The sequence below is a fragment of the Ascaphus truei genome, chromosome 9, assembly GCF_040206685.1.
Source record: "Ascaphus truei isolate aAscTru1 chromosome 9, aAscTru1.hap1, whole genome shotgun sequence".
Classification (NCBI taxonomy): domain Eukaryota; kingdom Metazoa; phylum Chordata; class Amphibia; order Anura; family Ascaphidae; genus Ascaphus; species Ascaphus truei.
This window is the reverse complement of record NC_134491.1, coordinates 56772830-56798316: the sequence shown is the minus strand read 5'-3', so window position 1 is coordinate 56798316 and position 25487 is coordinate 56772830. Positions and strand designations below refer to the sequence as shown.

Sequence of the window (25487 nt, the reverse complement as noted above, 5' to 3'; positions counted from 1 at the left end):
TATAAGTAATGCTGCGCGTCCTCTAAAAGAAGCAAAATGTCATAACGTAGAAGTGTTAACAATGTTCAAATGGTTGGTATTTGGAGTTTAAGCAGGAGTCACTTTAAGACTCCTCTGTAAGGCTGCGCTTATAGTGCCGACGAACATAGTAGGAACATTTCTGCAGCAGTATCTTTATAAGTATGGTGTCTACTAAAACATTGTAGCTCAGTTACTGCAGCGGAAAACAGAACTTTTAAAATACAGTTTCACCCTCGGCTGGATTCAGTGAGGGCACATGGATGGAAGCAACACACAATACAAGAGAAAACAAAACGATTTTCATTATTTAACAGCTCTGTATCCCAATCTAACATCCAACTTTCAAAGATGATTGCTTTGCTGTTTCTATTGTTACATCCTCCGTGGGCCAAAACTTGCTAAAAGGTTTCATAAAGTAAGCTTAATTAGGCACAAATGCCTAGTCTAGAAGTAAGGAGGGAAACCATCACAAGCTACCTGCCTGATTAGTTAGAGCAGGATTGGCCAACTCCAGTCCTCAAAGGCCACCAACAGGTCAGGTTTTCAGGATATCCCTGCTTCAGCACAGGTGGCTCAATCGAAGGCTGAGCCACCTGTGCTGAAGCAGGGATATCCTGAAAACCTGACTAATTGGTGACCCTTGAGGACTGGAGTTTGCCACCCTGCTCTACATACTATAGTTAAGTGACCAGATCTCTATTTGCAAAGAACTACAATCTCTATTACCATGTAAACAACTCCAGATGGAACTGAGACTAGCTTCTGCAGATTAAAGCTTTGGTGCCACAGTTTATATCACTAATTCAAACAAAGAATTCAAAGCTACATCTGTCAAACAATGCAATGAGTCTTTTACCTCTTGATGCTGCTCCTCAGTCGCAAGAGCAGAAAATGATGGGGAGACGTCAGGTTGGGGAGCAGGGATATCGTGCTCACTAATCGTACTAGTCTGGAAAATACAATGAACATTTAACATGGAAAAAGTCCTCTATGTATTGGTTATCCAGCTCAATTCCTACAGAAAGATCTAGGACTCCGTGTTATACTTCATGGAAGAACGCAAGCAAGATTTGAAACACTTCCAAAAAGTGGGACTATAAAAAGATCACGCTTCCAACAAAAAGCGCAGAACCAGGCCTGTTTGACAAGAACCACGACTCTGGCTTTTGAATAAGATGTTCCTAGCTACTCTATCTTAAAAAAAAAAAAAAAAAAAAGGATTACCGCACTCGCAGAAATAAAGAACTAATGAAAATCATACAACTTTGCAATAATAAAATAGCTTTCTTTATAATATAATCATTTTAACCATATTTGCACAAAAACAAAACAAAGTGACGCATCTGTCTTAAAAACAAAATAAGTGGATAACTAAAGCAGATTATGTTGTGGAAATCATTACGTCAAATATATGTAAAAGTTAAAATAAATATGTATATGGCACTACACAGTATATATATATATATATCATTTTGAGTCACCAATATTAAAGTTCCCCAATTCTTGGAATGGTTTCCTTTGTTCTTAAATAAAACAACTTAACGAGCTTGCAGGGCTTAATAAAAAGGATCACAGAATATGCATTCTCTAAATGGAAACGGGAAACTCTGGCCAGGTACATTTTTCACTTTATGGGACTAAATTAAACTATAACCTTCTCCTGGGCTGTCACTGAAATGCTGTTTATATTCCCAATCAAATACTACAAGGCAACATTTGCATTATAGTTAAATAGGCAGAAGGCAATGCTACTTTTTTTTTACATATAGATGACAAATGACAACTTAAAAACTAGTATGGTTGGATGAATGTAAACGGATTACACAGATGACAACAACACTGGTTTATATTTTGACTTTGTTATTGAGATGCGTTCTTAAAATAAACCCACCGGTCTCATGTTAATCGAAGACGAAATGAGTTTGATATAATTGGTATAGGAAGGGGTTAAAAAGGAGGCAAATGCCTACTAGGTCAAGGGTGACTAACTCCAGTCCTGAAGGGACACCAATATGATCGGTTCAGGATATCCCTGCTTCAGCAGGTGGCTTAATTATAATTATTAAGCTACCTGTGCTGAAGCAGGGATATCCCCAGCCTGGCCTGTTGGTAGCCCTTCAGGACTACAGTTGGCCACCCTTGTACTAGGTTATAGGATGTTGGCTTTACAGTTAGGTCACGGGTTACAATGACAAAGCTGTGAGCAAACTTACTTCTTCCCAAAAGGCTAGCAATGAGGATGCAGACGCAGAAGAAACGGACTCCTTTGTTGTAACAGATACGAGGGACAAAAATAATCACTTAAAACCCCCCCCAAAAAATTAATAAATTATATATATATGTATATGTATGCGCTGGGTTATCAATGTGGCCAATATAAGAATACAGGTATGGGCCCAAGTCTCCTAATGAGTAACAATCAAGTCACTCCAATTTTGTTTAATGTTTTTAGGGATGCCTAAAACAGAGATGGGCACTTCCTGTCCTCAAGGGTCACAAACAGGTCAGGTTTTCAGGATATCGCTCCTTCAGCACAGGTGTGACCCTGACCTGTTGGTGGCCCTTGAGGACTGGAGTTGGCCACCCTAGCCTTAACTATCCTAAAAAGGATGAGCCTAGTAAAAAATGAGCTGGGTTCAAGCAGTGCGTGTTTAGAATCTTCATAGACAATGCTCGGACGCTGCTCTTAATGACCCGTTCTTGGCACTGGTGTATGCAAGAAGAACAGAATAGCTTGCATTTCCCATACCACATTAATATTATAACTACTATAGTTATATGGCACTGTGAGTAGAATGGCAAGGGCTTATTTGTATATTACTGTACCTAGGAAGAACTCCATTCATTAAAAAAAAGTGAACCTAGAGGAACAGTCAAGCACGAGGCAGTAAGAAGATTGAAATTACAGTATTTGGGAATGTACTGCTAATGTATGCCCCCCCCACCCCCGATATTCAAAGCATCTAATTATTTTTATGCTAACTTCACACACCAAAACGTTTAACTATTTACCAGAGCAGTACAGCAAAGGCAGGTATCAGATCTGAATCTTAATGAAGAGGGGGTGCAAAAAGAATCCTATAGAAATCAACCATGAAATCAGAACTACAATTCTCACATTTTTACTGAAATAAAATGGTCTCCAAACTGAGACAAGATCACAACGTGGCCTACAAAACTGGCTGGCAAAATTAATCCCACTTGGCCTCTTCAAAAGAAATATTAGGCATACTCACTCTCAAAGTAAGATCATGTGGCAGTGGAGAGGTGTTAAAATACTCAAAAATGGACTCTTGAAAATCTGGAAGTTTCAGTCCTGGAAAAAAAACCACAACACAAAATCATTAAAAGGTTATTTTCCAGGTCAGAATAACCTATGTCGTCATCTCGCAGGCTTGGTAAACCTACCGCTTTCTGCTTTACATTTGTCTTCTAACTTCTTTTTCAAGTTCTCGATTTCTTCCACGAGATCTTCATGTTTGGATTCAGAGTCTCTCAATTTGCTAGGGGGAAAAAAAACCTCATGTGAAAAATCATGCTCCATATGCATCTTTTGCCACCATTCTTCGCTTTCCTGCCCTATGCAGAAAGTATGTTACATTTGTGCCAAATTCTTAACCACTTTCTAACTTTTGCTCTCCTCGTTGCTATAGCAAGAGTGAACAAATCGTTGGTTTGTTAGAAACAATTTTATGTTCAATAGGCCAGGGGCGGCCAACTCCAGGCCTCAAAGGCCACCAACAAATCAGGTTTTCAGGATATCCCTGCTTCAGCACAGGTGGCTCAATCATTATGACTGAGCCACTGATTGAGACAACTGTGCTGAAGCAGTGAAATCCTGAAAACCTGATTTGTTGGTGGGCCTTGAGGACTGGAGTTGGCCACCTCTGCTAGAGGCTATACGCCAGAAAGGGTTTTTCTGCGTTCGCCAGGGGTCCGATGGAAAGGTTTGCACATGGCAGATTTGCAGCAACCACTGGTTCCAAACGATTTGAAAACAAACATTCATTAATACATTCATAATATCTGTATTAATTAAATTAATTGCAATTAAACAGGAGCTTCTTTATACCTTTCAAATGAGATGTTTGCATCCTTGGCCTTCCTCAGCTCTTCCTGGACCACTTGTTTGGCTCGTATTTCTGCATCCAGAGCAGACTGCAGCTCTAACCGCGCCGACATGTCAAGCTTCTGACTACGCCGTACCTTCCAAAGTGGGTCCTGCAGCGATAAAGGTAGACTCATAACGGCTAAGCAGTCACAGACCTTCTGTCTTAAACCCAGCATGCTACACACATGGAACCCATCATTTCATTGTGTGTAGTCAAATTCAACGTGTTGGCACAATTAAGGATGTGTATGCCGTCTCATGTATTCTTGAAATATTTGTCATTTAGAACGTTGTATAACACATTGAGAAATACCAGAGCCTCATGTGTCTTAATCATGCAGATTTAAGCACCAATGAAAAAGCCACAATACCTAAACCACCATCCACCAATCCAGTTCACTCCCTGTAGTATTAAACCAAGAAACCTTTTTTTCAGCATAGAAAAAGGTGGGTTTCTGTAATAATTATCAAGAACCCTTGTGGTTGTGGTAGCCTGTCGGGAATGGAATGAGTTATTAAATTAACCACTATTATGCCATTGTTACAAAGCAATGAATTTCTTTTGACGTATTTTTTTTTTTAAACATATGCTATTAACGGCACTACCCTAATTTTTCTTTTGAAGAATATTTGAAGAATTGCTGGAGTGGGTTGATTGGGGGAGGTAGTCGTAGGAATTGCCTTTTTTTGACCCAGAGTATTTCACAACAAATCTAATTTAACGGAGGATTTTCAATGCATTGCTAGGTGAGAGCCAATTTGATTACAAATGTTTTTGAGGATTTACTGCACCTTTAAGTTCTGTGCAAAAGATGCTTCAGCTTTGCGGTTGTGATGTTATTTATGCAGTGAGGAAACAAAAGGAATTTATCCCACCATCCAATTTAACAGAATTCAATCACGCTTACTGCATACTGTATATCAATATATACTAAGCTTACAGACCACTAGAGACATGAGTAATCCATTTCAGGCCAATACTGGCTCTGAACTGGACATTTTTTCTGCAGAGATTTCTGTTCTTATGACATTTTCTGTTTTAAATACAAACAGCGCCCCACGTTTGGCACATTGCAGTAAAATTCAAGCACAAATGTAATCAAGAAAACAGAGCAAATCAAATACAACAAACAGAACAGCGTAAGAAATATAAATTATATAAAACTAATCAGATAAAATTATCAGGATTGAGTTAAATATATTACAGACTACATGACGAATCCATGGATTGCACACTTTTTTTTTAAAATCACAACTCTTGTATGTTTAACCTGCACAAGAACTGAGGAAGGCCAAGATGTTGTCGTTTCACGGGTTTATTACTGCAGTAATATCCCGCTGGAAAGATACGCTAAAGAGGCACTTTAAGGACATTCTGGGACACACAATCTTCATTTTTTTTTTGCAGAATAAGCTAAATTGTTATACCATTCAACTTACTATATAGCTATTATTATATTGCACCGAGGTGTGAATTTCCTTTGAATAAGGTATCTTTAACAGGTTCTTTCAAACAGGTGATCTAGCAAATTATATTTGAAATGTTTTAAAAAGCAGCAAAAAGTGAAATCTTATGATTAAACAAAAAAAAAATTAAGTTCTGTAGATAGGGACTGGTCTGTTTATACTCAACTCAATCTAATTTTAAATGGTTTAAAGCATCCTTTCATTTCAATAACTGGTTTTAACCCACCTCCCAAGCAGTGCAAGAACTTTGCAACACTTTCCTGTTTGGGATAATTGGTTGCCAATATTCCCAGCAGTTTGAGCTGTAAAATAATGTTACCTAGAAATATAAGGATACATTGTAGCTGCTGAGTAACACTGACTGAAGCAGCCATTATGCTAGTCACACAATCAGGATTTTAATAGTTTATAACAGGAGCACCAAACGATTGCCAGCTTAGGTAAGAATGTACAATTATACTTTGTCACAAGCTTTATATATCAAAATAAGAAAAAAGTTGGAAAGTAGTATTGCCGCTAAAAATAATCTCCTTCGGAAAGGCTGTTCTATCAGCCGAAACATTGGTCTACTTTTGGCTAATAAATAATTTTTTGAAATCAGATTAGTGTCCTTCCATCATTGTTCATTCTTTAAAATTATAACCATTACACAGCTTGGTCATTCATTATATGCCAGACCTTTGTTTTCTGGTATAACAAATGTTTGGTATTTGTACGGTCTCGTGTTATTGTATTTAGAAAGTTTCCACCACCATCACCATCATCATCACCATCACCACCAAAGCAAATCATTAATACACTGTATCAACAGTGTGATCTCGTGTTTCGCTTTATCAGTGGGACTCGCAGATGTAACTCACCAGCCTATCAGAATTGTAAGGGGCCAGGGCTTGTGGATAGGAGGATTCATGCTGAAGCAACAATCAGAACATACATTTGTTACTGGAAATGAAATGGTCACATTCTAGAAATACAATTGACAGATTATATGGTCAATGCTACAAAAAACAAAATGGCGCGTGGGGTGCACGAAGTTTGAATCTTGCAATATTTTTTATTAATATTTTGTCGCTGATTGTATTTGTTCACATTTCTCATGTCTACATCTTCCGTAACAGCGCTATTATCTGAAGGTCTCGACTAACAATGACCACAACTGACTTGTGTGCACAGAAACTGGGCTACAGAATGAAATCTGTGAAGGTTAAAGGAGCAATCCAAGCACCTTTAAAAATAAAAATCTCGCATTAAAGCAGGGGATCCCTGGATCTGGGCCCCTTTAATTTCAGCTCCAGGAACACCTGCTTGCGTAGTAGGTGTCGGTAGCTGTTCTGGTCGGCTTGCAGGGATTTAAACTTTAAAGCTCCCGCGTCACGTGGGCCAATAGGAAGCTGAATCTGATGATGACCTGGCTTCCTATTGGCCCGCAGGGCGCAGGAGTTTTGAAACACTGTCATAACATGAACCCTGGTAGCTGAGGTAAATATCTCCAGAAGCAGGGGGTCCTTGGAGCTCAAATGAATGGGGTTCAGCTCCAAAGGCCCCCTGCTACAATCCAGTGTAAAACAAAAACAAATGGATGGCTGGTCTAAAGCCTGTTTAGGTTAATCTATAACAATAGAACGCTTTCCTCTAAAAAGTCAATAAATATGAAATTTATAAAGAACGGAGAAGCTGTTACACCTATTTTTTTTTATGGCCCTTACAATTCAACAAAGTACAGAACAATTGAAGTGTTTGCAAACCTACCAGTGTTCGGGATCCAAGACTGGAGCTTCTCAAGGACTCCAGTTCTTCTGTCATCTTTGAAGCTAAAGCTTGAAGATACCCACGGGCATCTTTTTCATCACTTACCCTGATGAGAAGAGGAGGGGAGGGGAAAAAAAGGACAAACCATAAGCGAAAGTTTAATTATTGTTAATATAGACAATATAAAAAGGTGTAACATCAGTAACATCTGTCCAAAACGACTGGTAACGCACATCAGTGTCAGGTACCACTAACGCTGCAGTGTGTTCCTAGCTATGTTGCAGACATTTCAAAGAAATTAATCGCGAGTTGTGAGTCAGGAATCCATGCTGCTGTCGTTTCATGTGATGTTGTATAATGACGGAAAATACACAGCTAAATGGTTATAAACAAACTAAACTTTAGTTGCAGGTTAAAAGTTACAATAGTGTATTTTCTAGATTATACATTATTTTTTTTTATAAAAGTGATACTAGCTTATATTCTTTCTTAAAGTTCTATGTACAGTGGTAGTTTTTCAGGGGGGAAAAAAATGGAAGAATTTGTCAAGTGTAGTAATTGCAATTACTTAAAGAGAGCATTCTTATCGACTGCCTGTTGGTGCAAATAAAAAAAAGGTTTCAATTAATAGTGTTGTACATGTAAATTTTTTTTTTTTTTTAAACTAATCTACTCATAAGGAGTAGACTACCGACACAATTTTATCTGCTACATATAATTAACAAGCAACGAAGAGAAGCAAGCTATATATTTTTCTGCAGATGGTATTAGTAAAATGATGTCATAAGTATGCAAATCAGATACCATACAAATTAAAACTGTGTAGATAAAAACAGAAATTCTAACAGTTTTACAGAGTGATGTTGAGAGGATAAAGACAACACTGGAGAGATGTAAACACTGGTACAAATTATAGAAAATATTTCTGGAGATTAGAAATATTGCATAAACAATGAAACATACCACTGAATGATTTCTGCAATCTGAGCTTCCCAATGACCGACCGACTCCTTTTTGGCTGTTAGGTCTTGCAGTTCATCTTCAAGTTGTCTGTTTTGGGCAGTCAACGTATCCACAAAAGAACAAAGCTGAAAAATAATATAGACACATTAAAAAGTAGTCTCATACTACTGGGACCTACAAAATAACTTCCAATTTACTTTTATAGCAGTAGCTCCAGCAACATACCAAGATAAGAAACACAGAATACAAAGAATTCGGTCTGAAAGTCACTAAGCTACCTGTAATGCAGGTGTGGCCAACTCCAGTTCTCAACGGTCACTAATGGCTCAATCAGTGGCTCAGTCAATGGCAGAGCCACCTGTGCTGAAGCAGGGATATCCCCAATATCTTACCTGTTGGTGGCCCTTGAGGACAGGCGTTTTCCACCTCTGGGCTAAAGGATTCTGACTGCACCCCAGAACAGAAATCCCCAAACAAGCTGCTCTCTCCTCGCACTACAGCCCCAAATTACTCTAGAAAGAACACAAATAAAAAAACTTACCGTTTCTGCTTCAGTGGAAAATTTCTTATTCTCTTCCAAAAGAATATTCCTCTCCCTCTCATATTTGTCCTTCACAGTTCCCACAGCTTCCTCCATCTCACTGTGCCTGGGAGAGAGTTAGGGATCACAAGAACAGTGAGCATGCACTGTGCAACCAACATAAGAAAAGAAGGGGGGGGGGGAGATGCCGAGCACACGCTTTCTAAGTGACACTTCTTTGTGATTTGTCACTGAAATTGTATTTTGATGTTATTGATTGAATGGAAGACTTTGAGTTTAATTTTTGCAAAAATTTCCACAGTATCACTTGGAATACATGAACAGGGGAAGGATTGGCAATCCTTCCCCTGTTCATGTTGTCTGACGATTGGTGGGACGCACAGTTGCGGTGAGGGCGCGCTACATGGGATCCCGAATCACCGAGGATATTCACGTGGAACCTACAGACTTGGCGGAGTGTTCCCGGATGGACCGGAGGCTGTGACACACATCACCGGCACTCGGGAACGCCACAGAGCCATCGGAGAGAGGACGGCGCACTTCTCAGTGCCCCACATCACGAGGGGACGCAGTTCACGGAGAGCTAGAAACGGGACTACAGAGGTATAATTATATATTTCCTCTGCCATGTTCATATCCCTAATAGCGTTTATCCATTGGATTTCGGTCACTGCTCACCCTGTCTTGGTCACCTCCCCCAACTGCAACGGACCCATCGCTTCAATGTCCCTCACATTTAGCAACTGTTGTCCTGTATTATATCAAGTATTATTATATTTTTTTCTTCCTGCCTTCTGTTTTGAGCTTTGAGTAGCCCTTTTTATCATATATCACTTGTAATACATTATATAATTGACTTATTATAAGTAAAGTAAGATACATATATTTTGGATTGTAAAGTATCTAAATGCCGTTACTCTCAAAAGTCTTTCATTCAATCAAAATCCAAATTCAGTGACAAAACGCAAGGAAGTTTCACTTAGAACGCGCGTGCTCGGCTCACACCCCCTCTTTTGTTTGTTATAATTATTACAGTTACTATATTATATTAATCTATATACAATTCATGTGTTATATGTTTATGCACCTTGCATATTTTGCACTTCTCCATTTTTTTAATTATAAATGGTAGATTTCTTACATTTTTTGCTATTTACACTTCTATATTTGTACTCACTGGGAATACCTCTAATAACACCGTTCCTTTTGTTTGTGTATGTATACACGCACGCATGCTGCTGCTGCTGCTTCTGCGCCCGCACGAGTATCAGGTAAGGGGCAGCACGCGCCCGATTGCTTTTTCGTCTCCATGAAGGATTTTTAGTGATGTGAGAATTTTGAGCCAGCGAGTGCGCGCCTTACGTCTGTTACGCATTTTCGTCTCCATGGAGTTTTGTCTTATGACAATTTACTAGGTGCCAGCAAAGAAGTTTCACTTCAAAAACATTGTATTTCTTATGAAGAAAATACAGCTCAACCCAGTTATAGCGCGATCCGTTACAACGCGAATCCGCTTCTAACGCGATGCAAGCGCGGCTCCCAATTTTCGTATTTATGAATACTTTACAACACAATTATTGGTATCTTAAATACTTTATTATACAATGCATGCAGTTGTACATTATTTCTAACGCGATGTGATGTTTTGGACCCCAAGCGCAGCGTTATAAGGGGGTTGAGTTGTAGTTGTTATCCATCACACTTACCGCTCTCGCCGTGCCTTCTCTAGTTTATCTTTCAGCATCAGGACTTCCTTCTGTAAGGCCAACTGCTGGCTTTCTGAGTCATGTATTCCCTTCTTTATGTTTTTGATGTCTAAGGAATGAGATGTTTCGCGTCTCAACAATTCCTCTTCAAAATACAAAATCTTCTTCTCCAGCTCAGCTTTTACTCTCGAGAGCTCTTGCTGATGCTCCAATGTGGCTCCGGGTATGCGGACGCCCTGTTTTAACTGCAAATTGGATAACAGATTTACTATGGCAGTGCAGGCTGAAAATGGTTAGATTGCTGGTCAGAGTACGAGCTATAGGTAAGTGCAACTATGTCGCCCTGTTTATACTGGCCCAGATCAACGAAAGGGTGCCAAGGTTTAGCACCCCTTTGTGTATCTTGGCCACTGTGAGATATATCACCAACTCACCCACTACTGCAAGCATCAGAACTATATTTGTTTGAGAATTGTATTCAACAAACCAGAGGAGAATTGGAATAGGCGAAGGGGTGGCCATCTCCAGTCCTCAAGGGCCACCAACAGGCCAGGTATTAGGGATATCCCTGCTTCAGCACAGGTGCCTCAATCAGTTGCTCAGTCAGTCATTATAACTGAGCCATTGATTGACCCACCTGTACCGAAGTAGGGATATCCTTTAAACCTGACCCGTTGGTGGCCCTTGATGACTGGCGTTGGCGTTCCCCTGGAATAGGGATTCTTTGTTAGACCTTTAAAGCTCAGATTCTCATACTCTGCAATCTAACATGCGCACGGCGGCCACCATTCACAGCAACATTGTCCACCGAAAGTAAACTGCGGGGCCACACTGTTCTACTAAGTTGATGATTCCTGGGGAACACTGTGCTCACAAGGACAAATATTGTGTAGTATTAAATAATGCAAGCAGTAAAGAGGAGAGACTATGGGGATTGCTAGATGAAGAATGATAACGTAAGCAAAGAGAGATTGGGAAACAAGGAAGTATAAAATTAACTTCTCTGAGCACATTGGTAACTTCTATAGAGAACTCCATCAAGTTCAATATCATCAGACTGGAGAACATGGTTCAGGAGTTACGTGGGCCAGCCCCGTGTGAGCTCTGCAGGATCCCTTCATTACACCATTGTTTGAGCAATAAAATCAGCATGTAAAGCTCATAAGGACAGGAATGTATTGGGACACGAAATTATATCATTTTTAGCACTGTATTCGTTTTAGAAGAAAGAGAAAAGGAAAAAATTAATGACAAAAAGGGCAGGCTTTTGGAAAATACTTTTTCTAAAACACCCAATTATAGGCAAGATGAGGGATTCAAATCCTGCTGCAGAGAAAAATAATGCAGAATGTGTCTTAATTAAAATTGCAATCCCATTATAGGGGAAGCTGAAGTGTAATATAAATTGTCACACATTCTAAATTATGTACATATATAGATGGTTATCTGTACACAATTATAACTCTTTCCTGTTCAAGGGATGAATCATATTGCACAAAGAGGAAAATCGGACTGATTACCATGTGAGAAAGGTTAAGATTACAAAACTAAACAATAGAAAATGACAGAACATTACCCCTCCGTATTGGGTGGTTCTAACCTTGAGCGCTTCCAGTTCACTTTCCAACTGCTTGGAGAAAATGTCACTATGTTCTCGCAATTTGCGTTCCTTTGATGCCTCCGCTGCGACATCTTCAAGCTGAGCTTCCAACTGTCACCAGAACAAATATCTTCATTATTCGTTTTGGAACTTCATTGCAAATTACAGGTAAGAAAAAACAACTTTTTTTTTTTTTTTTTTTAAATCCTAGCATTTTCTGCCTACACATCCCTGGACATTAAAGCTTCAGAACCTCAAAGCATGAATTGCTTTGTAAAGCTACATACATTCCAAAAGTGTTCGGCATTAGTGATCTCTGAAAATATTGCACAACTAAAAAACACTGTCCACATAACCATCCCAACCGCATCAAGAATGCACAGGATGTCAAGATCTAGAGGTGTCGTTGCAAACCATAACTGGTAACCAGCTAAATAACATTACATTTATAATGTAAACATCGCTTAAAGCCAATAACCGTCTTTGTACGCATGTTGTATTTTGAAACACTTATCACATTTTGAAAGGTAAGGCTTGTACAGTATGACTACGACTACAAGGATTAATAGCCGCTATCTAGTAGGCTAGTTGCACCACTTACACTTCAATGGGAACCTGACTTTTAAAATGACATGTTTAACTATTAACTCAGATGTGACAACATTTATATATCACATAGAACAGGGTTGGCCAACTCCAGTCTTCAAGGGCCACCAACAGGACAGGTTTTCGGCATCTCTCTGCTTCAGCACAGGTGGCTCACTCATAACGACTGAGCAACTGATTGAGTCACCTGTGCTAAAGCAGGGATATCCTGAAAACCAGACCTGTTGCTGGCCCTTTAGGACTGGAGTTGGTCACGCCTGACATAGATGGTAAAATAAAAACGAATTGTAGTTTATTTTTACATGGTCGCGAGGGCTACCTCTTTTCTGGCTTTCTCCGATTTGCGGATTTCCTGGCGCATGGAATCAATTTTTTGCATCACCACTTCCACCTCTTCCTCTTTGTCCCGGAGCTGCCGGGTCAGCCGCTGTTTCTGGGAGCGTAGCTCGGCCGTCTTTTCGTTGAGGTCGGAGAACTCTTGCAGCGCTAGTTTTCTTTGTTGATGGGCATCCTTCAGCTCTTTGGTCTGTGACTTTAACCTTTCCTGAGCTTCAACCAGCAGCTTTAGTGGAGATAAAAGAATAGGACTTAAAATGTGCAGAATTTGATACGGCTAAAATACAAGCCTATATATCACTAGATTGAATACATGGACAGAATCAAGTTGAGGCCTTTTTTACATATCGTAACGAGCACGCACATTTTCTGCACGTAAAGCACTTTATTCTTGACCTGCTGGAGGTAATGACTGACATTCTCTTTGAAATCGGAGATGGTTTTGTGCATTGGTGTTTTCAGCAACGAGTCATTACAATAATTGCAGTTGGGTTAAAATGACTTGCGTATTTTTTTACTAGATAATCTGTAAACTAAGGAACAGACTGCTCATATTTGTTACCGATGTCATCATTATCTAGAGCAGGAGTGGCCAACTCTAGTCCTCAAGGGCCACCAACAGCTCAGGTTTTAAGGATATCCCTGCTTCAGCACAGGTGGCTCAATCAGTGGCTCAGTCTACAATATCCTTAAAACCTAACCTGTTGGTGGCCCTTGAGGACTGGAGTTGGCCACCCCTGTAACAGGCAGAACAGATGTTAGCGGCATGCCCTGGGTTTTCCCAACCAGTACTGCCCTCTTCAGTAGAACAAACCGCGCATGATTGAGCTACATGGCACGTGAACATGCCAATAACGGCTTAAAAAAAAAAAAGAGAGAGCTGTTTTATGAATAGGGCTTTGATATTTTCATGGAGAAAAACGTAATCTACAAAGGAGGACAAATACAATTTGCAAATATATTTGAAACCGTTTTATTTCCCACAACAACCCGATTTCTCCACGGTTTCAGTAAAGAGCTGGTTCTTCTACTGAATACAAAGTATACATACTAAAAGAAATACAACCCTTCAACGTAGTAAAAAACAAAGAATACATCATTTGTGCAAGGTTTTGAACGAGAGACAAGGAAGGGGTTAATCCTCTGGAATGGGTAATAAAACCACAGCACGGTGAATGGAGAGAGAAACATTTAAAAGCATGCCTCAGAAATAATCAGCAGATTTCCGCATATAAAAACGATATATATTGAGCAATATTCCTTTCTGGAGATTTATTTGCCAGAGACATGACAAAAACACAAAGTTCACCGCTGGGGGTGACAAAAGGCAGAGACAGCACAGAGTACGTCGGCGGGAAGGAGAGGAAAGCTGGGCAAACAGTCATGAAAAAGGTTTTGCAATCAGGCCAGCCAAATTCAGGCCAACTAGTGTGTGATGCAATATTAAGGTAGGACAGAGGTGCAAATGCACAGGATGTACTGAGCGAGACAATGTAAATCACAAGGTGGGAACTACACGTGCAGTATCTCTGCCGTCACAGGCTGTGAAACATGGACTATAAACAGTGTTGCTGAAGAGGGAAGCGGGGAGACCGGGGTTGTAGCTTTTTCAGGCTTCTCAGCAGGAAACACTTGCAGGGTGAGGGATTACTCACTTTGGCCCATATTCACCAAGGGGTGCTAAGCTTTCGTATGCCTCGACTCTCATTAAATTTGACTAGGAGGTGAGACACGTTAAAGCCATGCAGACCGTGGTGAATCAGGGGCTGTGATGCAGCCACCCATATATAGATTCCTAAATTTCTGCTGGGTTCATTATTACAGTCTTAAATTAATGGGGTTCCATTTTATAAATGACATTAAAAATGTATACAATTGTGTTGTTATTGTTTAAACTTTTACCCAAAATCTCAGAACAAACAAGCTAACCAATGTTCATTTACTTTTTTTTATAACCACACAATACTGAAGTCCCAATCTAGAAATTAACTGACACGCAAACATTTAGATTACATTCATATCTTTCAATCTAAAATAAAACATTACAAAACATACTTGCAATTGAATAATTGTTAAGTAAATGTGAAGGCAATTCATATCCAGTCTGTGCTTCCCTTTTTTTTTTTTAATTATTATTTAAACCACAACAGCACAGGTATTGCCCGAGAAATCCTGTGGTTGGGAACTATCCCAATGATGTCATTAGTACAAGGAATCGGTGTAAGGATTCCTGCGATGACATCACTGGGAGACATTCCAACCAAAGAAAGTCTATGGCCTTATCTGCCAACTACAAAAACCAAGCACATATTGACATGTATAAATATCTAACTCCTTTGAAATGATTGATACATTTGTATAATGATTTTTCGACTTCATTGAGTTAACCACCCTATTTTTTAAAAATAGGATTCAAACTCGGGGGTTTCTCAAGAGCTGAATTGCACTATTATCAGCTCGGTTAGAGCAGGGGGGGGGGGGGGTGGTGGGGGGTGGGGGACCACAATGTTTACGAGATAATTACTGGTGAAGTTTGCTGTATTACATTGTGGTTTTTAATGGGGATTTCAATGGACATCAATTGGAAGCCACAATCGATGATATGGAAGCTTCCTACTGGCCCAAAATTTGGAAGCCATTTTCTTTCCCCAGAGGGAGGTTTAAGTTTGGTAAGTCACTGGTAAATATTTGGGGAACCTGGGGGGTGGGTTGAGGGTTAAGTTTGAGTCATCCTTAGGACACTGTTTCTGTACAACACATTTGACGGGAAGCTTGCACACACTATTCCAATTAGGTCACTGTCCTAACACCCTATTTTCTTTTCCTTGCTTATTTTGGAATATGTTGCATATATTTGGGATACTGATCAATTTTTGTTTTATGTAAAAACATATCCAACAGTTTGAAAAAAAAGAACAGACAATACATTCTGCAGCACGAATGCATTCTTCAATTACATTAGTAAAATGTTTACCACATCAGTGCTGTGTCCTACCTTCTGAATGTCATCCCTCTCTTGCTTCTGAGTTCTATATTGCTTTTCCAGTGCTTTAATCTTGCTCGTGGAATCCTCATGTTGCTGTCGAAAGGAAACTGCATCCTCCAGCTGCCGTTCTATTCGATTTGAATCTAAAAAAAAAACCCACAAACAATTGGGATTTTCACTTCTGCTATATTAAATATGTATGCACACAGTGTGTGTGTGTGTGTGTGTGTGTGTGTTTTGCAAAACTTTAAACAGGCTCCTCCTTCCTTCAGAACACTACCGAGAGTAGCAAAGTAACTTTCAGGAGTGTAGTATGTTATTCTCTCAGACCATATTCAGCACCAGTTTGTAGTGAAAAATAGGTTGCCTTTATTTCAAGGGAAGCAAACCAGGCATCCCAAAGGCGACGTTTCAGGCCCGCAATGGGCCTTTCCTCAGGAAGGCGATGCCCAGATTTCCCCTACAAATGAGAGCTGTTGAATATGGTTTGAGAGAATGATAATACTAGAATCGCGAGTGTTACTTTGGTAGTGCGCTGCCTCTTGTTCTATTTGTTCTGATTGTTGTGTTGTGTGGCCACACTCGGAGACATGCACCTTCCTTTAAAAGCTACAAGATAAATAACCTTAAGGATTTCTTGAGGGTATTGAGGATTTGTTCCCTTTACCTCATTCCTTAGAGACGCAGTTATACGTTAAGCACAGATACAGGCTTTGCAAAAAAACAAACAAAAAAAAACAAAAAAAAAACACTAGTACGTCACAGAGCACAAAAAAGAAAACCCAATTAAAATCTCTTCGGGATGGGAAATTGTGCACGGTCATGGGATATGAAGACAAATAATGGTAAGAAATACATTCCATTCTCCATCGCCCCCATAACAATGAGAAAGAAGGCGGTGTCCTCTGGCGCGTAGTCTCAGTACAGGCATACCCCGGTTTAAGGACACTCACTTTAAGTACACTCGCGAGTAAGTACATATCGCCCAACAGGCAAACGGCAGCTCACGCATGCGCCTGTCAGCATGTCCTGAACAGCAATACTGGTTCCCTACATGTACCGAAGCTGTGCGCAAGCGGGGAGACTATAGTGCCTGTTACAAATGCGTTTTTTACCTCAGTTATGCACGTATATGACGATTGCAGTACAGTACATGCATCAATAAGTGGGAAAAATGTAGTACTTCACTTTAAGTACATTTTCGCTTTACATACATGCTCCGGTCCCATTGCGTACGTTAATGCGGGGTATGCCTGTACATCATAAAGATATGTGGAAGACAGAAAAAATATATGTGATAGTATAATAATGCACACACAGGTTTTAAGGTTCTTTCAAGTTCCTAAGGGGTATTGAAATCACTAATGTTAGTGACACAAACTGTTCCTTTTAAGGAACAAACATGAGTTTCTCTTAGTCTAGGTTGGTGCTTTTCAGGGTTAATTAACTCCAACCTTTTTCACTCTGGGGCTAGTAATTTATACTTCCTACTCAGTCAGGTTGAATTGCTAACTGTAATATGCGTGGACTGAGTGGGTGATCTCCTGAGCTCTCAAGTAAGCAAATATTGAGAGTTGTAACCCTACCAATAGATCAAAAAATAGTACGTATATAAATGTATACAAGAGGTCTTGTTCAGGGGCCTCTTGATAGCGATAGTCTTGATAATAAGAATTAAGTGTTAGAGATGTTAACACAGAATCTGGTCCACTCTGGGGTTAATTGGTGTAGCTTCCCACTTAGTCAGATTCTACTGCTATATATTATATATGCATAGGCTAAATGGGTGACCCCATAGGCTCCCAACTGACCAGTATGTTAGAAGTTATATAGTTCCACAAAAGAAGAGGAAAATTCCATGGCAGGATACGTTTTAATAAAATAACTGGTAAAAAATACACTCACAGGCGTAAGTAATCACATGAGCATTAGCAGATGGGGCTATCTAGCCTGCAGCCGCTATGTTCTTCCCTCCTTCTGGTCTGCATTGACCGAAGGTCTAAGGCAGCGGTGCGCAAAGTGGGGGTTGCGGACGCTTGCTGAGGCCCTGCGCTCTTCCCCGAGGGATTAAAATTAAATGCCGAGGGATCGCGTGAGGCCTCTGCAACAAACTTACCAGGGTTCAGATGCATTGGTGTGATGCAGCGGTGTCGTGCGGAGTGACGTCACATGGCCATCCCAATGGTAACAGGGTCACGTGACCACGGCATCATTTGATGCCGCCGAGCGAGGTGAGGGGGGCGCGAAAGCGAGGGGGAGCAGGCAAGGGGGCGCAGCTCTAAAAGTTTGCGCTTCCCCGGTCTATGGGATTCTGCTTTGCTGCTTTTTCTCCGTTCCTTTAGAAAGGCGGTTTTTCTCCGTTCCTTTGTCTCCTTCACGTTGGAAAATGGTTAAGGGTCTTGTCGCAATGTCTCCTCTTCCTCTGTTCGTGCACAGCCGGGGTTGGGGATCAGACCTGTGGACGACTTCCTTTGATAAAACTCCCGCCTGTCAGGTTTTTCTTGGGGTGTAGGAATCAGGCAGGCAAAAAGCAGATCAATGCGTCTCAAGTGAAAAAGCTACAGTGGCCTGTGAGGGTCGCGTTGTGTTACGCTTTTCAAGCTTCCTTGGGGGGGGTATGACACTGGGTTGAGCTATAAGCCTTAAGTAGTGCTCCACTGTGGTTTCTATTGGCTACTTTTCATTGGAAGTTAATGCATAATGTGCCTTATGAATTTAGCCATAGTGAGCGCACTGGGCAAATTAAGCCGTATACATAAAATACATGATAAAATTTACATAATTGCTTAAAAACGATACAATTATGATCGGAGAGATCTGATAGAAATATAATACAATATTTAGATTGTAACATAATCTCGAATGGGCATGATCAACATCAGATTAATATCTAAATAGATTGAAATGATTCCAAGACTGATATGTGTCTTATGCAGTAAACTCCTCTTAAGTCAGAGTGATAATTGCTTGCTGTCTACTTGACAAGTTTCCACATAAGTGTATTCACTGTATGCGCATGATAGGGATGTCCAAAGCAGTTTCTTATTTAGGGTGGGCGTTAAGACGCATTCAATTTGTAATGTCGCAGAAACGTGTTGAGAGGACCACATTGCTGCTTTGCAAATATCTTCTGATGAATCAACTGCTTTGTCAGCCCAAGAGGTTGCTATGGCTTTTGTGGAATGTGCCGTAACCACTGTAGGACATTCAAGATGTTTATCTGTTTAGACTTGTTAGACACACAGCTTAATAATCCATTTTGCAATGGAATAAATTTAAGCGGCATAACCCTGGTTCCAAAGAAAGCTACAATTTCTGATTTTCTGTAATTCTGTGACTGCGAGACAAAGCTTTGAACATACAAACAATGGCAATAACCCCCACCCCCTCTTCTGGCCATTGGGGTTTGGTCAAAATGAAGTGACAATGACATCCTGGATCACACAAAAACTAGAAACTACTTTGGGGTGGATCGGAGGCAATGGACACATGACAATTTATCCTGAACTCTGAAAAATGGCGCCTTGCAGGCAACTTTAGTATTTGCTCCTGTTGCCATGAGGTCTATTGCAGGTAACCCCCATCTAGAGACAAGGTAGTAGAATACCGGTCTTTAAAGACCATTCTCCTGGATAGATTCTCTGACGGCTTAAGAAATCTGCAAAGATATTAGATTTCCCTGTGATATACAAAGCTTTGTTGTAGCCCAACTCAGGATTCTTGAGACTTCTCTCAATGCCTGTGAACTCCTTGAACCACCTTGTTTGGACAACTAAGCCACTGCTGTAGCATTGTCTGAAATATTTTGACGAGCCGTCCTTTGTAGGAGAGAAAAAATAATTAGTTATTGCCCTGATCTCAGTCATTTATTGGGAGAGAGCTCTGTTGCGGAACATCTTCCTTGGACAAAGGATTCTCGCAGAAGGGCAGCCCATATGTGAGAACTGACATCACTAACCTTTTATCCCCCTATAATTTATGAGCCATCCTTAGTTTTGTAGCATGTACAAAACAGTTTTCACATGTCATCATGCCTCTTGAAGAGTGAGCTCGGATTAACAGATCGTCCAGATATGGAAGAATGGAAATGCCCAGTTTTCTGAGATGAGCAATGACGACTGCTAGAACTATGGATCTTGGGGATTCCATTCCTATGAAAGACTTGACCTTCAAATACTGGTTGATGTGCTTCGGGTTGAAGATAGGATGGAATCCCCCGGAAGTCTTGGAGAACATAAAAAGATTGGAATAAATCCTTCTCCGTTCTTGCTCCCAAGGAGCTAGTCAAAACACTTCTGCCAGCACAATCAATGAATGGCCTGCTGTCTGGGAGCTCAATTCCAAGAATCTGTTTCTTTGGCTGATTCTGTCAAACTCACACACATTCCTGACGATCTGCAATACCCATAAATCTGTTATGATGACCCACTGGCCTGCAAAGCGAGATTCTTCTTCCCCACAGGTGACTGACTATTTCAGGGACGGGACCTGTTGAGCTTCAGAAAGAGGGGCTCTTAGGAAAGGCTCTACTGGTTCCAGGCTTATTCCTTCCTTCACCCTGCATTGGCCGATTTGAAGAAAATTCACACCTGTGATATCCCTTTCCTGGTTTGTAGGCTCATGCATACTGAAAGGACTGCCTATCCAAACAAAAACATCACAAAACCCTTGTTCTTTTCTCTTAAGGTAGCAAACACTTTTCTCCAGACGCCTTAGAAATAATAGTGTCTAAGACCTCTCTACAGAGAGTGGTACCAGTAAAAAGGAGTGAGACCAGCTTATTCATTGAAGCATCAACTGGCCACGATTTTAACCATACGGATCTTCTTGCAGAGACCGCAAGGGCTGTGGATCTGGCCGTAAGCTTAATGGCATCAAATGACGGGTCACACATGAAATCAAATACTTCAATGGAAACACAATCCTTGAGGACTTTCGGTCTATCGGTTCCAGCTTCTAGCTCCTCTATCCCAACAATCCAAATTTTCATAGTACGGGCCATACAGGCTATGGAGACCATAGTTTTATTAGCTACTCCAATAGTGGAGTATTGCTTCTTGAGCATGCCCTCCATCCTTCTATACATTGGATCTTAGAAGGAACCATATTCTTTGTTGCGCAATTCTGGCAGCTTCGTGCCCTGAACAGAAAAAATATACTGTACATCCTTTCAAAATACATTGTTGCAGAAAACCTTTTATCAGGATTCCGCCATTCATCATCAATGTCATATGACAACTTGGACAATAAATTATCTTACTTTTTTTGTGGACCAAAGACGACACGGTCTGTGATGAGATCTTGTTTCACATCCCCAATGTCCATAGCCTGTGTCATCCCTTTAATGTATCTACAGCATTCACATTAAAGTTATAGGGCATTTCCTTGATTTTCCCTAACCCTGATGAGTATTCCTTCCAGTGATAGTATATGTTGCCTTATATACCGGAGTCCCCCGAAGGAGATCTGGAACGCTTGCAGAATAGCCTCTTAGTGTCTATTCTGGCAGTTTCAAAGGTTTCCATGATTAAATATTTTAACCATGACAAAAAAAGTATTTATCTGAGAAGTTTCCACAGATGCAATACCTTTGACACAGTCAGGACAAACTTTCTTGAAATTATTGCTGAGCAATTTCCCTTCACATAAAGCAACCCAATGCATAGTTTTGGCCTTAGCCTTTCTAGGCCTAGTGGACACAGGTTCAAAGGCCCCAGACTCTGTTCTTATGATCAGGTGAGCCAATAGCAGCCGACAAAGGTCAGCAAGGTGCAGCAACAGTGGCCAATACTGGTACCTTATATGCTGCTCCTAGGTACCTCGCCTGATAGGCACCTGTAATTGGCTGCTACAGGCACCTAGAGGCATATCGCCTCCATTTAATTTTGCACCAAAATTCTCCCTGCAAGGTCTTCCAGCGCATGAGCTGGTGTTATTTCCGGGCGCAAAGACCCAAACTACAGGTAGGGAGCCATATGGTGCCGGATAGCTCCCCCACCCATTGGTGGTTGTTTTTCAAGCAGGAGATCCTGCTGGATTTGCCACAGTCTGCAGATGGCGGGCAACCTACCATCCTGCATTCCCGCGGCTAGCAGCTTGTGAACAGGGGGACTTCGGGAGAGGGAACACGGTAAGGTGGAATTGTGAGCAGCCCCAGAAGAGAACAAGATGGACATCTACAGGTACAACAAAAAAATAAGGAAGGAGGAGCTTTTTAAAGTTTGAGCAAAAGGCAGTCCCTAACCAAGCCGTAGGAGGGGCATAAAACCCCATAATGTGCACTCTCGTTGGGACACACACACGTGAGTGTTGTTAGTGCAGCACAGCATACATCTGTATTAGAGAATATACCTGATATTTTGTTCTTTAACCGTTCAATTTCTTCATTTAGTTTTCTGATTTCTTTATCTCTGGTTAAGGTTCCAGTTGCGCGAGAGGAACCTTGGAGAGACTGAACCGCTTGTGTGGACTCTAAAGAAACCAGAAACATTTACAAAAAAAAAATGTAAACACTTTTCTCTCCACGACTATTCACACTCCCATTAAACGAAGAGAAAACCGAAGACCAACCTTGTAATTTCCTATTCAATTCCAGTTTTTCCTGCTCAAGCCGCCGTATCCTTCTCTCATAAGCATCAATCTGAAGGCTGTTCTCCAAACCCCGCTGTACATCCTCGTCTTTGGTTACAGCATTAGTGTGTATGAAATCTTTTAAGGAACCTCGGTCAGAAAAACAGCTGCACGACAAGAGCGCTCAGTATATTAGTCACTAGAAGTCAAACTTTGAAACGTATTTAATTTTAGATGAGAAATATTTTGCTTTTGGGGGGGGGGGGGGTTAATTACCTACAAACTAAGGGTCTTACACAGTTGACCTTTGTAGTTTGTGCATCAGGAACAGCCACAAAAATCTACAGCTATATTTGTAACTGGGGCGGGAAGGATGAAGGGGGGAGGGAGCGGGTCCTGGAGGCTGGGGGATTGTGGATCTGCTTCTGGGGGCTTTTTTGCGCAGGTAATATTTACAATAAAAAAAATAAAGTTAGAATTGCTGCTTTAACCCTTTGGTTGCCTGAGGGGCCTGAAACACATTGCAAAGCGATATACCAGGGGTGGCAGAACTCAAGGGCAACCAACAGGTCAGGTTATAAGGATATCCCCGACTGAGCCACTGATTAAGCCACCTGTGCTTTCAGGGATATCCTGAAAACCTGACCTGTTGGTATAACGCAGCCACATTTCAATTCAGTTCCATCAGACGTCAGATGACATTTAGTCGTACATGTTGGATTAAAAAAAAAAAACAAAAACAAACAAAAAAAACCACAACAAGTCCTGTTGACATTTGGACCTATTGAAACCAGGCTAATCCTTTGTTTGCTACTTTCAGTGTTATACCCCAGTGAGAATTGTACTTAGCATAGCATTAAACATTCTTCGGAAATACAGGCGGTCCTCGCTTATCCGACGGAATGCGTGCTGCAAACCGCCGTATGTTAACGAACCGTCAGATACCATGTTAAATCGGCAACAGTGACTGTCAGATAAGCGGACGGCATTAGGCCTCGCACATGCTTACCGCTGGCGTGCTGATGCGCGCTGAGGCCTTGCGGTTGCTTGTCCTGCTCGCCGTAAGTTCCCCTAAGACCTGTGCTTCCGCAAGCACGCGGAAGCGCAGGTGAGCCCCTACTAAAGCCGCTCTAATTGCGGCTGTAGGGGCGCAGTGCTGAGCGGGAGCGCGCGTCGGCGCGCTTCAGCCAGCAAGCAGGCAACATGGCCAAGGCCTTATGTGGCGTCGGATAAGACATCCGTTGGAAACCGGGACGTCGGTAAGCGAGGACTCGCTGTACTACTGCACGGAATACATAAGGTCTATTTTTTTTAAAGGAGGTCCCGTAAAATAGAAGCGAGTGTTACATTGAATAAAACGGGTTTACCTGTCAGTCGTGTAAGTAAAACCCACAAATGGTAAATGGAAGCCGGAAAAGCCACTGTGTGAACTCGGAGGAACCATTTCCTGCAGATAAAAAAGAAAAAACAATACTAAATAAGTTCGCTTTTAGAGCCAAATCTGCTGAAAAATATACTACAATACGGTTTAAAGTACACATTAACTAAAAGAAAGCACTCAAAGCCCAAAATAATACAAATCCTAGTAGTGTAGAATACTATTGGCTCAAGGACTTTATTCAATGGAGTTCGAAGCCATTTAATTGTCAGTTTTCTGACTGTATTGAATAAGGGCCTACGCGCCTCTTTAAGCAGCTATTTGGGCTTCAGTAGGAAAGCAAATAGAATATAAAAATGCTACATAATTGCTTGTTTCTACCACATTCTCAACAGGGTGGGGGGGTCCCGTGGGGGGGCCCCAGTGCGTTCCCGAGTTGCTCAGGCTGAGGGACGGTGAAACACAGACAATATGTTCTGCACAGAAGCACTATGACATGACCTTAAATGGGCTGACATTTGTATTCTGTTTTCATTATGTATCTATAGCGCAGTTCTTATACAGCTTCATTAAACAGTGCAAAAAAGTGACGTCGCTTTAAACTTTAGGTACCATTGTTGTTTATACGAGTCTTTGCATACAAAGCATGGCATTAAAACAAATGTTTGTTAAAACGTACAGGATTCCGAAGAATATCATCATCTACGTCAAAGTTTGACGTGTCTGAAGGGCTGCTGACATCGGGAATGTAAGGTGCTTCCAGACTTCGGATATTTTCCCAGTTGATGCCTTCAAAAAATTGGTGCGTTTTAAAATCATCTATTCCGTTCTGTCCGAGCCGACGGTCCCTGCTGCAGATCAGCCGCTGGATGAGGTCCTTGGCCGTTTCGGACACATCCGTAATATGGGAAGGGAACTGAAATCTTTCCTAAAACAAAGAGGATACATTAGATAGTAAGAAGACAAGTTTTATACAACATTTATAGAGGTTAAACAGCACTCCTAATAGAACAATCACAATAATACAAGAAGGGTGAAGCAACGGGAGCCCTATAAACAGGGGATATTCTCAGCACGCAAAATTCATTCTGACGGATTCTTGTTGTACCTTTATTTCTTTTAACTTGTTTAAATATGATAAATACACAAGCGGCAACAGCAAAACTTCCTCCGATGCGTCGGACAGTATCGTGTATGCAGACGAAGTTTTGCGGTTATTGCTCGTTTGCTATTGGGGACGTTTTCTCCACTCCAGGGAGTTTAAAGGGAAGTGCCATGTGTGACGGGCTTGAAGAAGGCAGCTATTCTCCCTCAAAACATCGGCCCTCCCTTGTTTGCTGTTTCTGTTTTGCTCTCTCTTTTTCCTTTGTTTTCCCCTTTTCCTCCTATTGTTTTCTACAGCTATTCAGCCACAGCCGCTGGGACACTTTCCTTTTTGGACCTACTGGCTGTC

At 41.0% G+C, this 25487-nt stretch overlaps 1 protein-coding gene across 4 annotated transcripts in view; it reads right to left on the bottom strand.

The window, feature by feature from the left end:
- The window catches only part of CDC42BPB (CDC42 binding protein kinase beta), a 69833-nt gene that overhangs the window by 13918 nt on the left and 30428 nt on the right, over positions 1-25487 (bottom strand). The window contains exons 8-23 of one of the 4 annotated variants that reach the window (XM_075615017.1): positions 24714-24962; positions 24024-24103; positions 22657-22823; positions 22438-22557; positions 16096-16229; positions 13084-13326; positions 12135-12269; positions 10559-10803; positions 8853-8958; positions 8312-8436; positions 7349-7454; positions 6460-6510; positions 4094-4242; positions 3430-3524; positions 3258-3337; positions 878-970 (exon numbers count right to left, since the gene is read on the bottom strand). In XM_075615017.1, coding sequence (XP_075471132.1) covers positions 878-970; positions 3258-3337; positions 3430-3524; positions 4094-4242; positions 6460-6510; positions 7349-7454; positions 8312-8436; positions 8853-8958; positions 10559-10803; positions 12135-12269; positions 13084-13326; positions 16096-16229; positions 22438-22557; positions 22657-22823; positions 24024-24103; positions 24714-24962 — 2178 coding nt within the window. The remainder of the gene's footprint in view (positions 1-877; positions 971-3257; positions 3338-3429; positions 3525-4093; positions 4243-6459; positions 6511-7348; positions 7455-8311; positions 8437-8852; positions 8959-10558; positions 10804-12134; positions 12270-13083; positions 13327-16095; positions 16230-22437; positions 22558-22656; positions 22824-24023; positions 24104-24713; positions 24963-25487) is intronic. The other 3 variants (XM_075615018.1, XM_075615019.1, XM_075615020.1) reach the window with 3 other exon arrangements.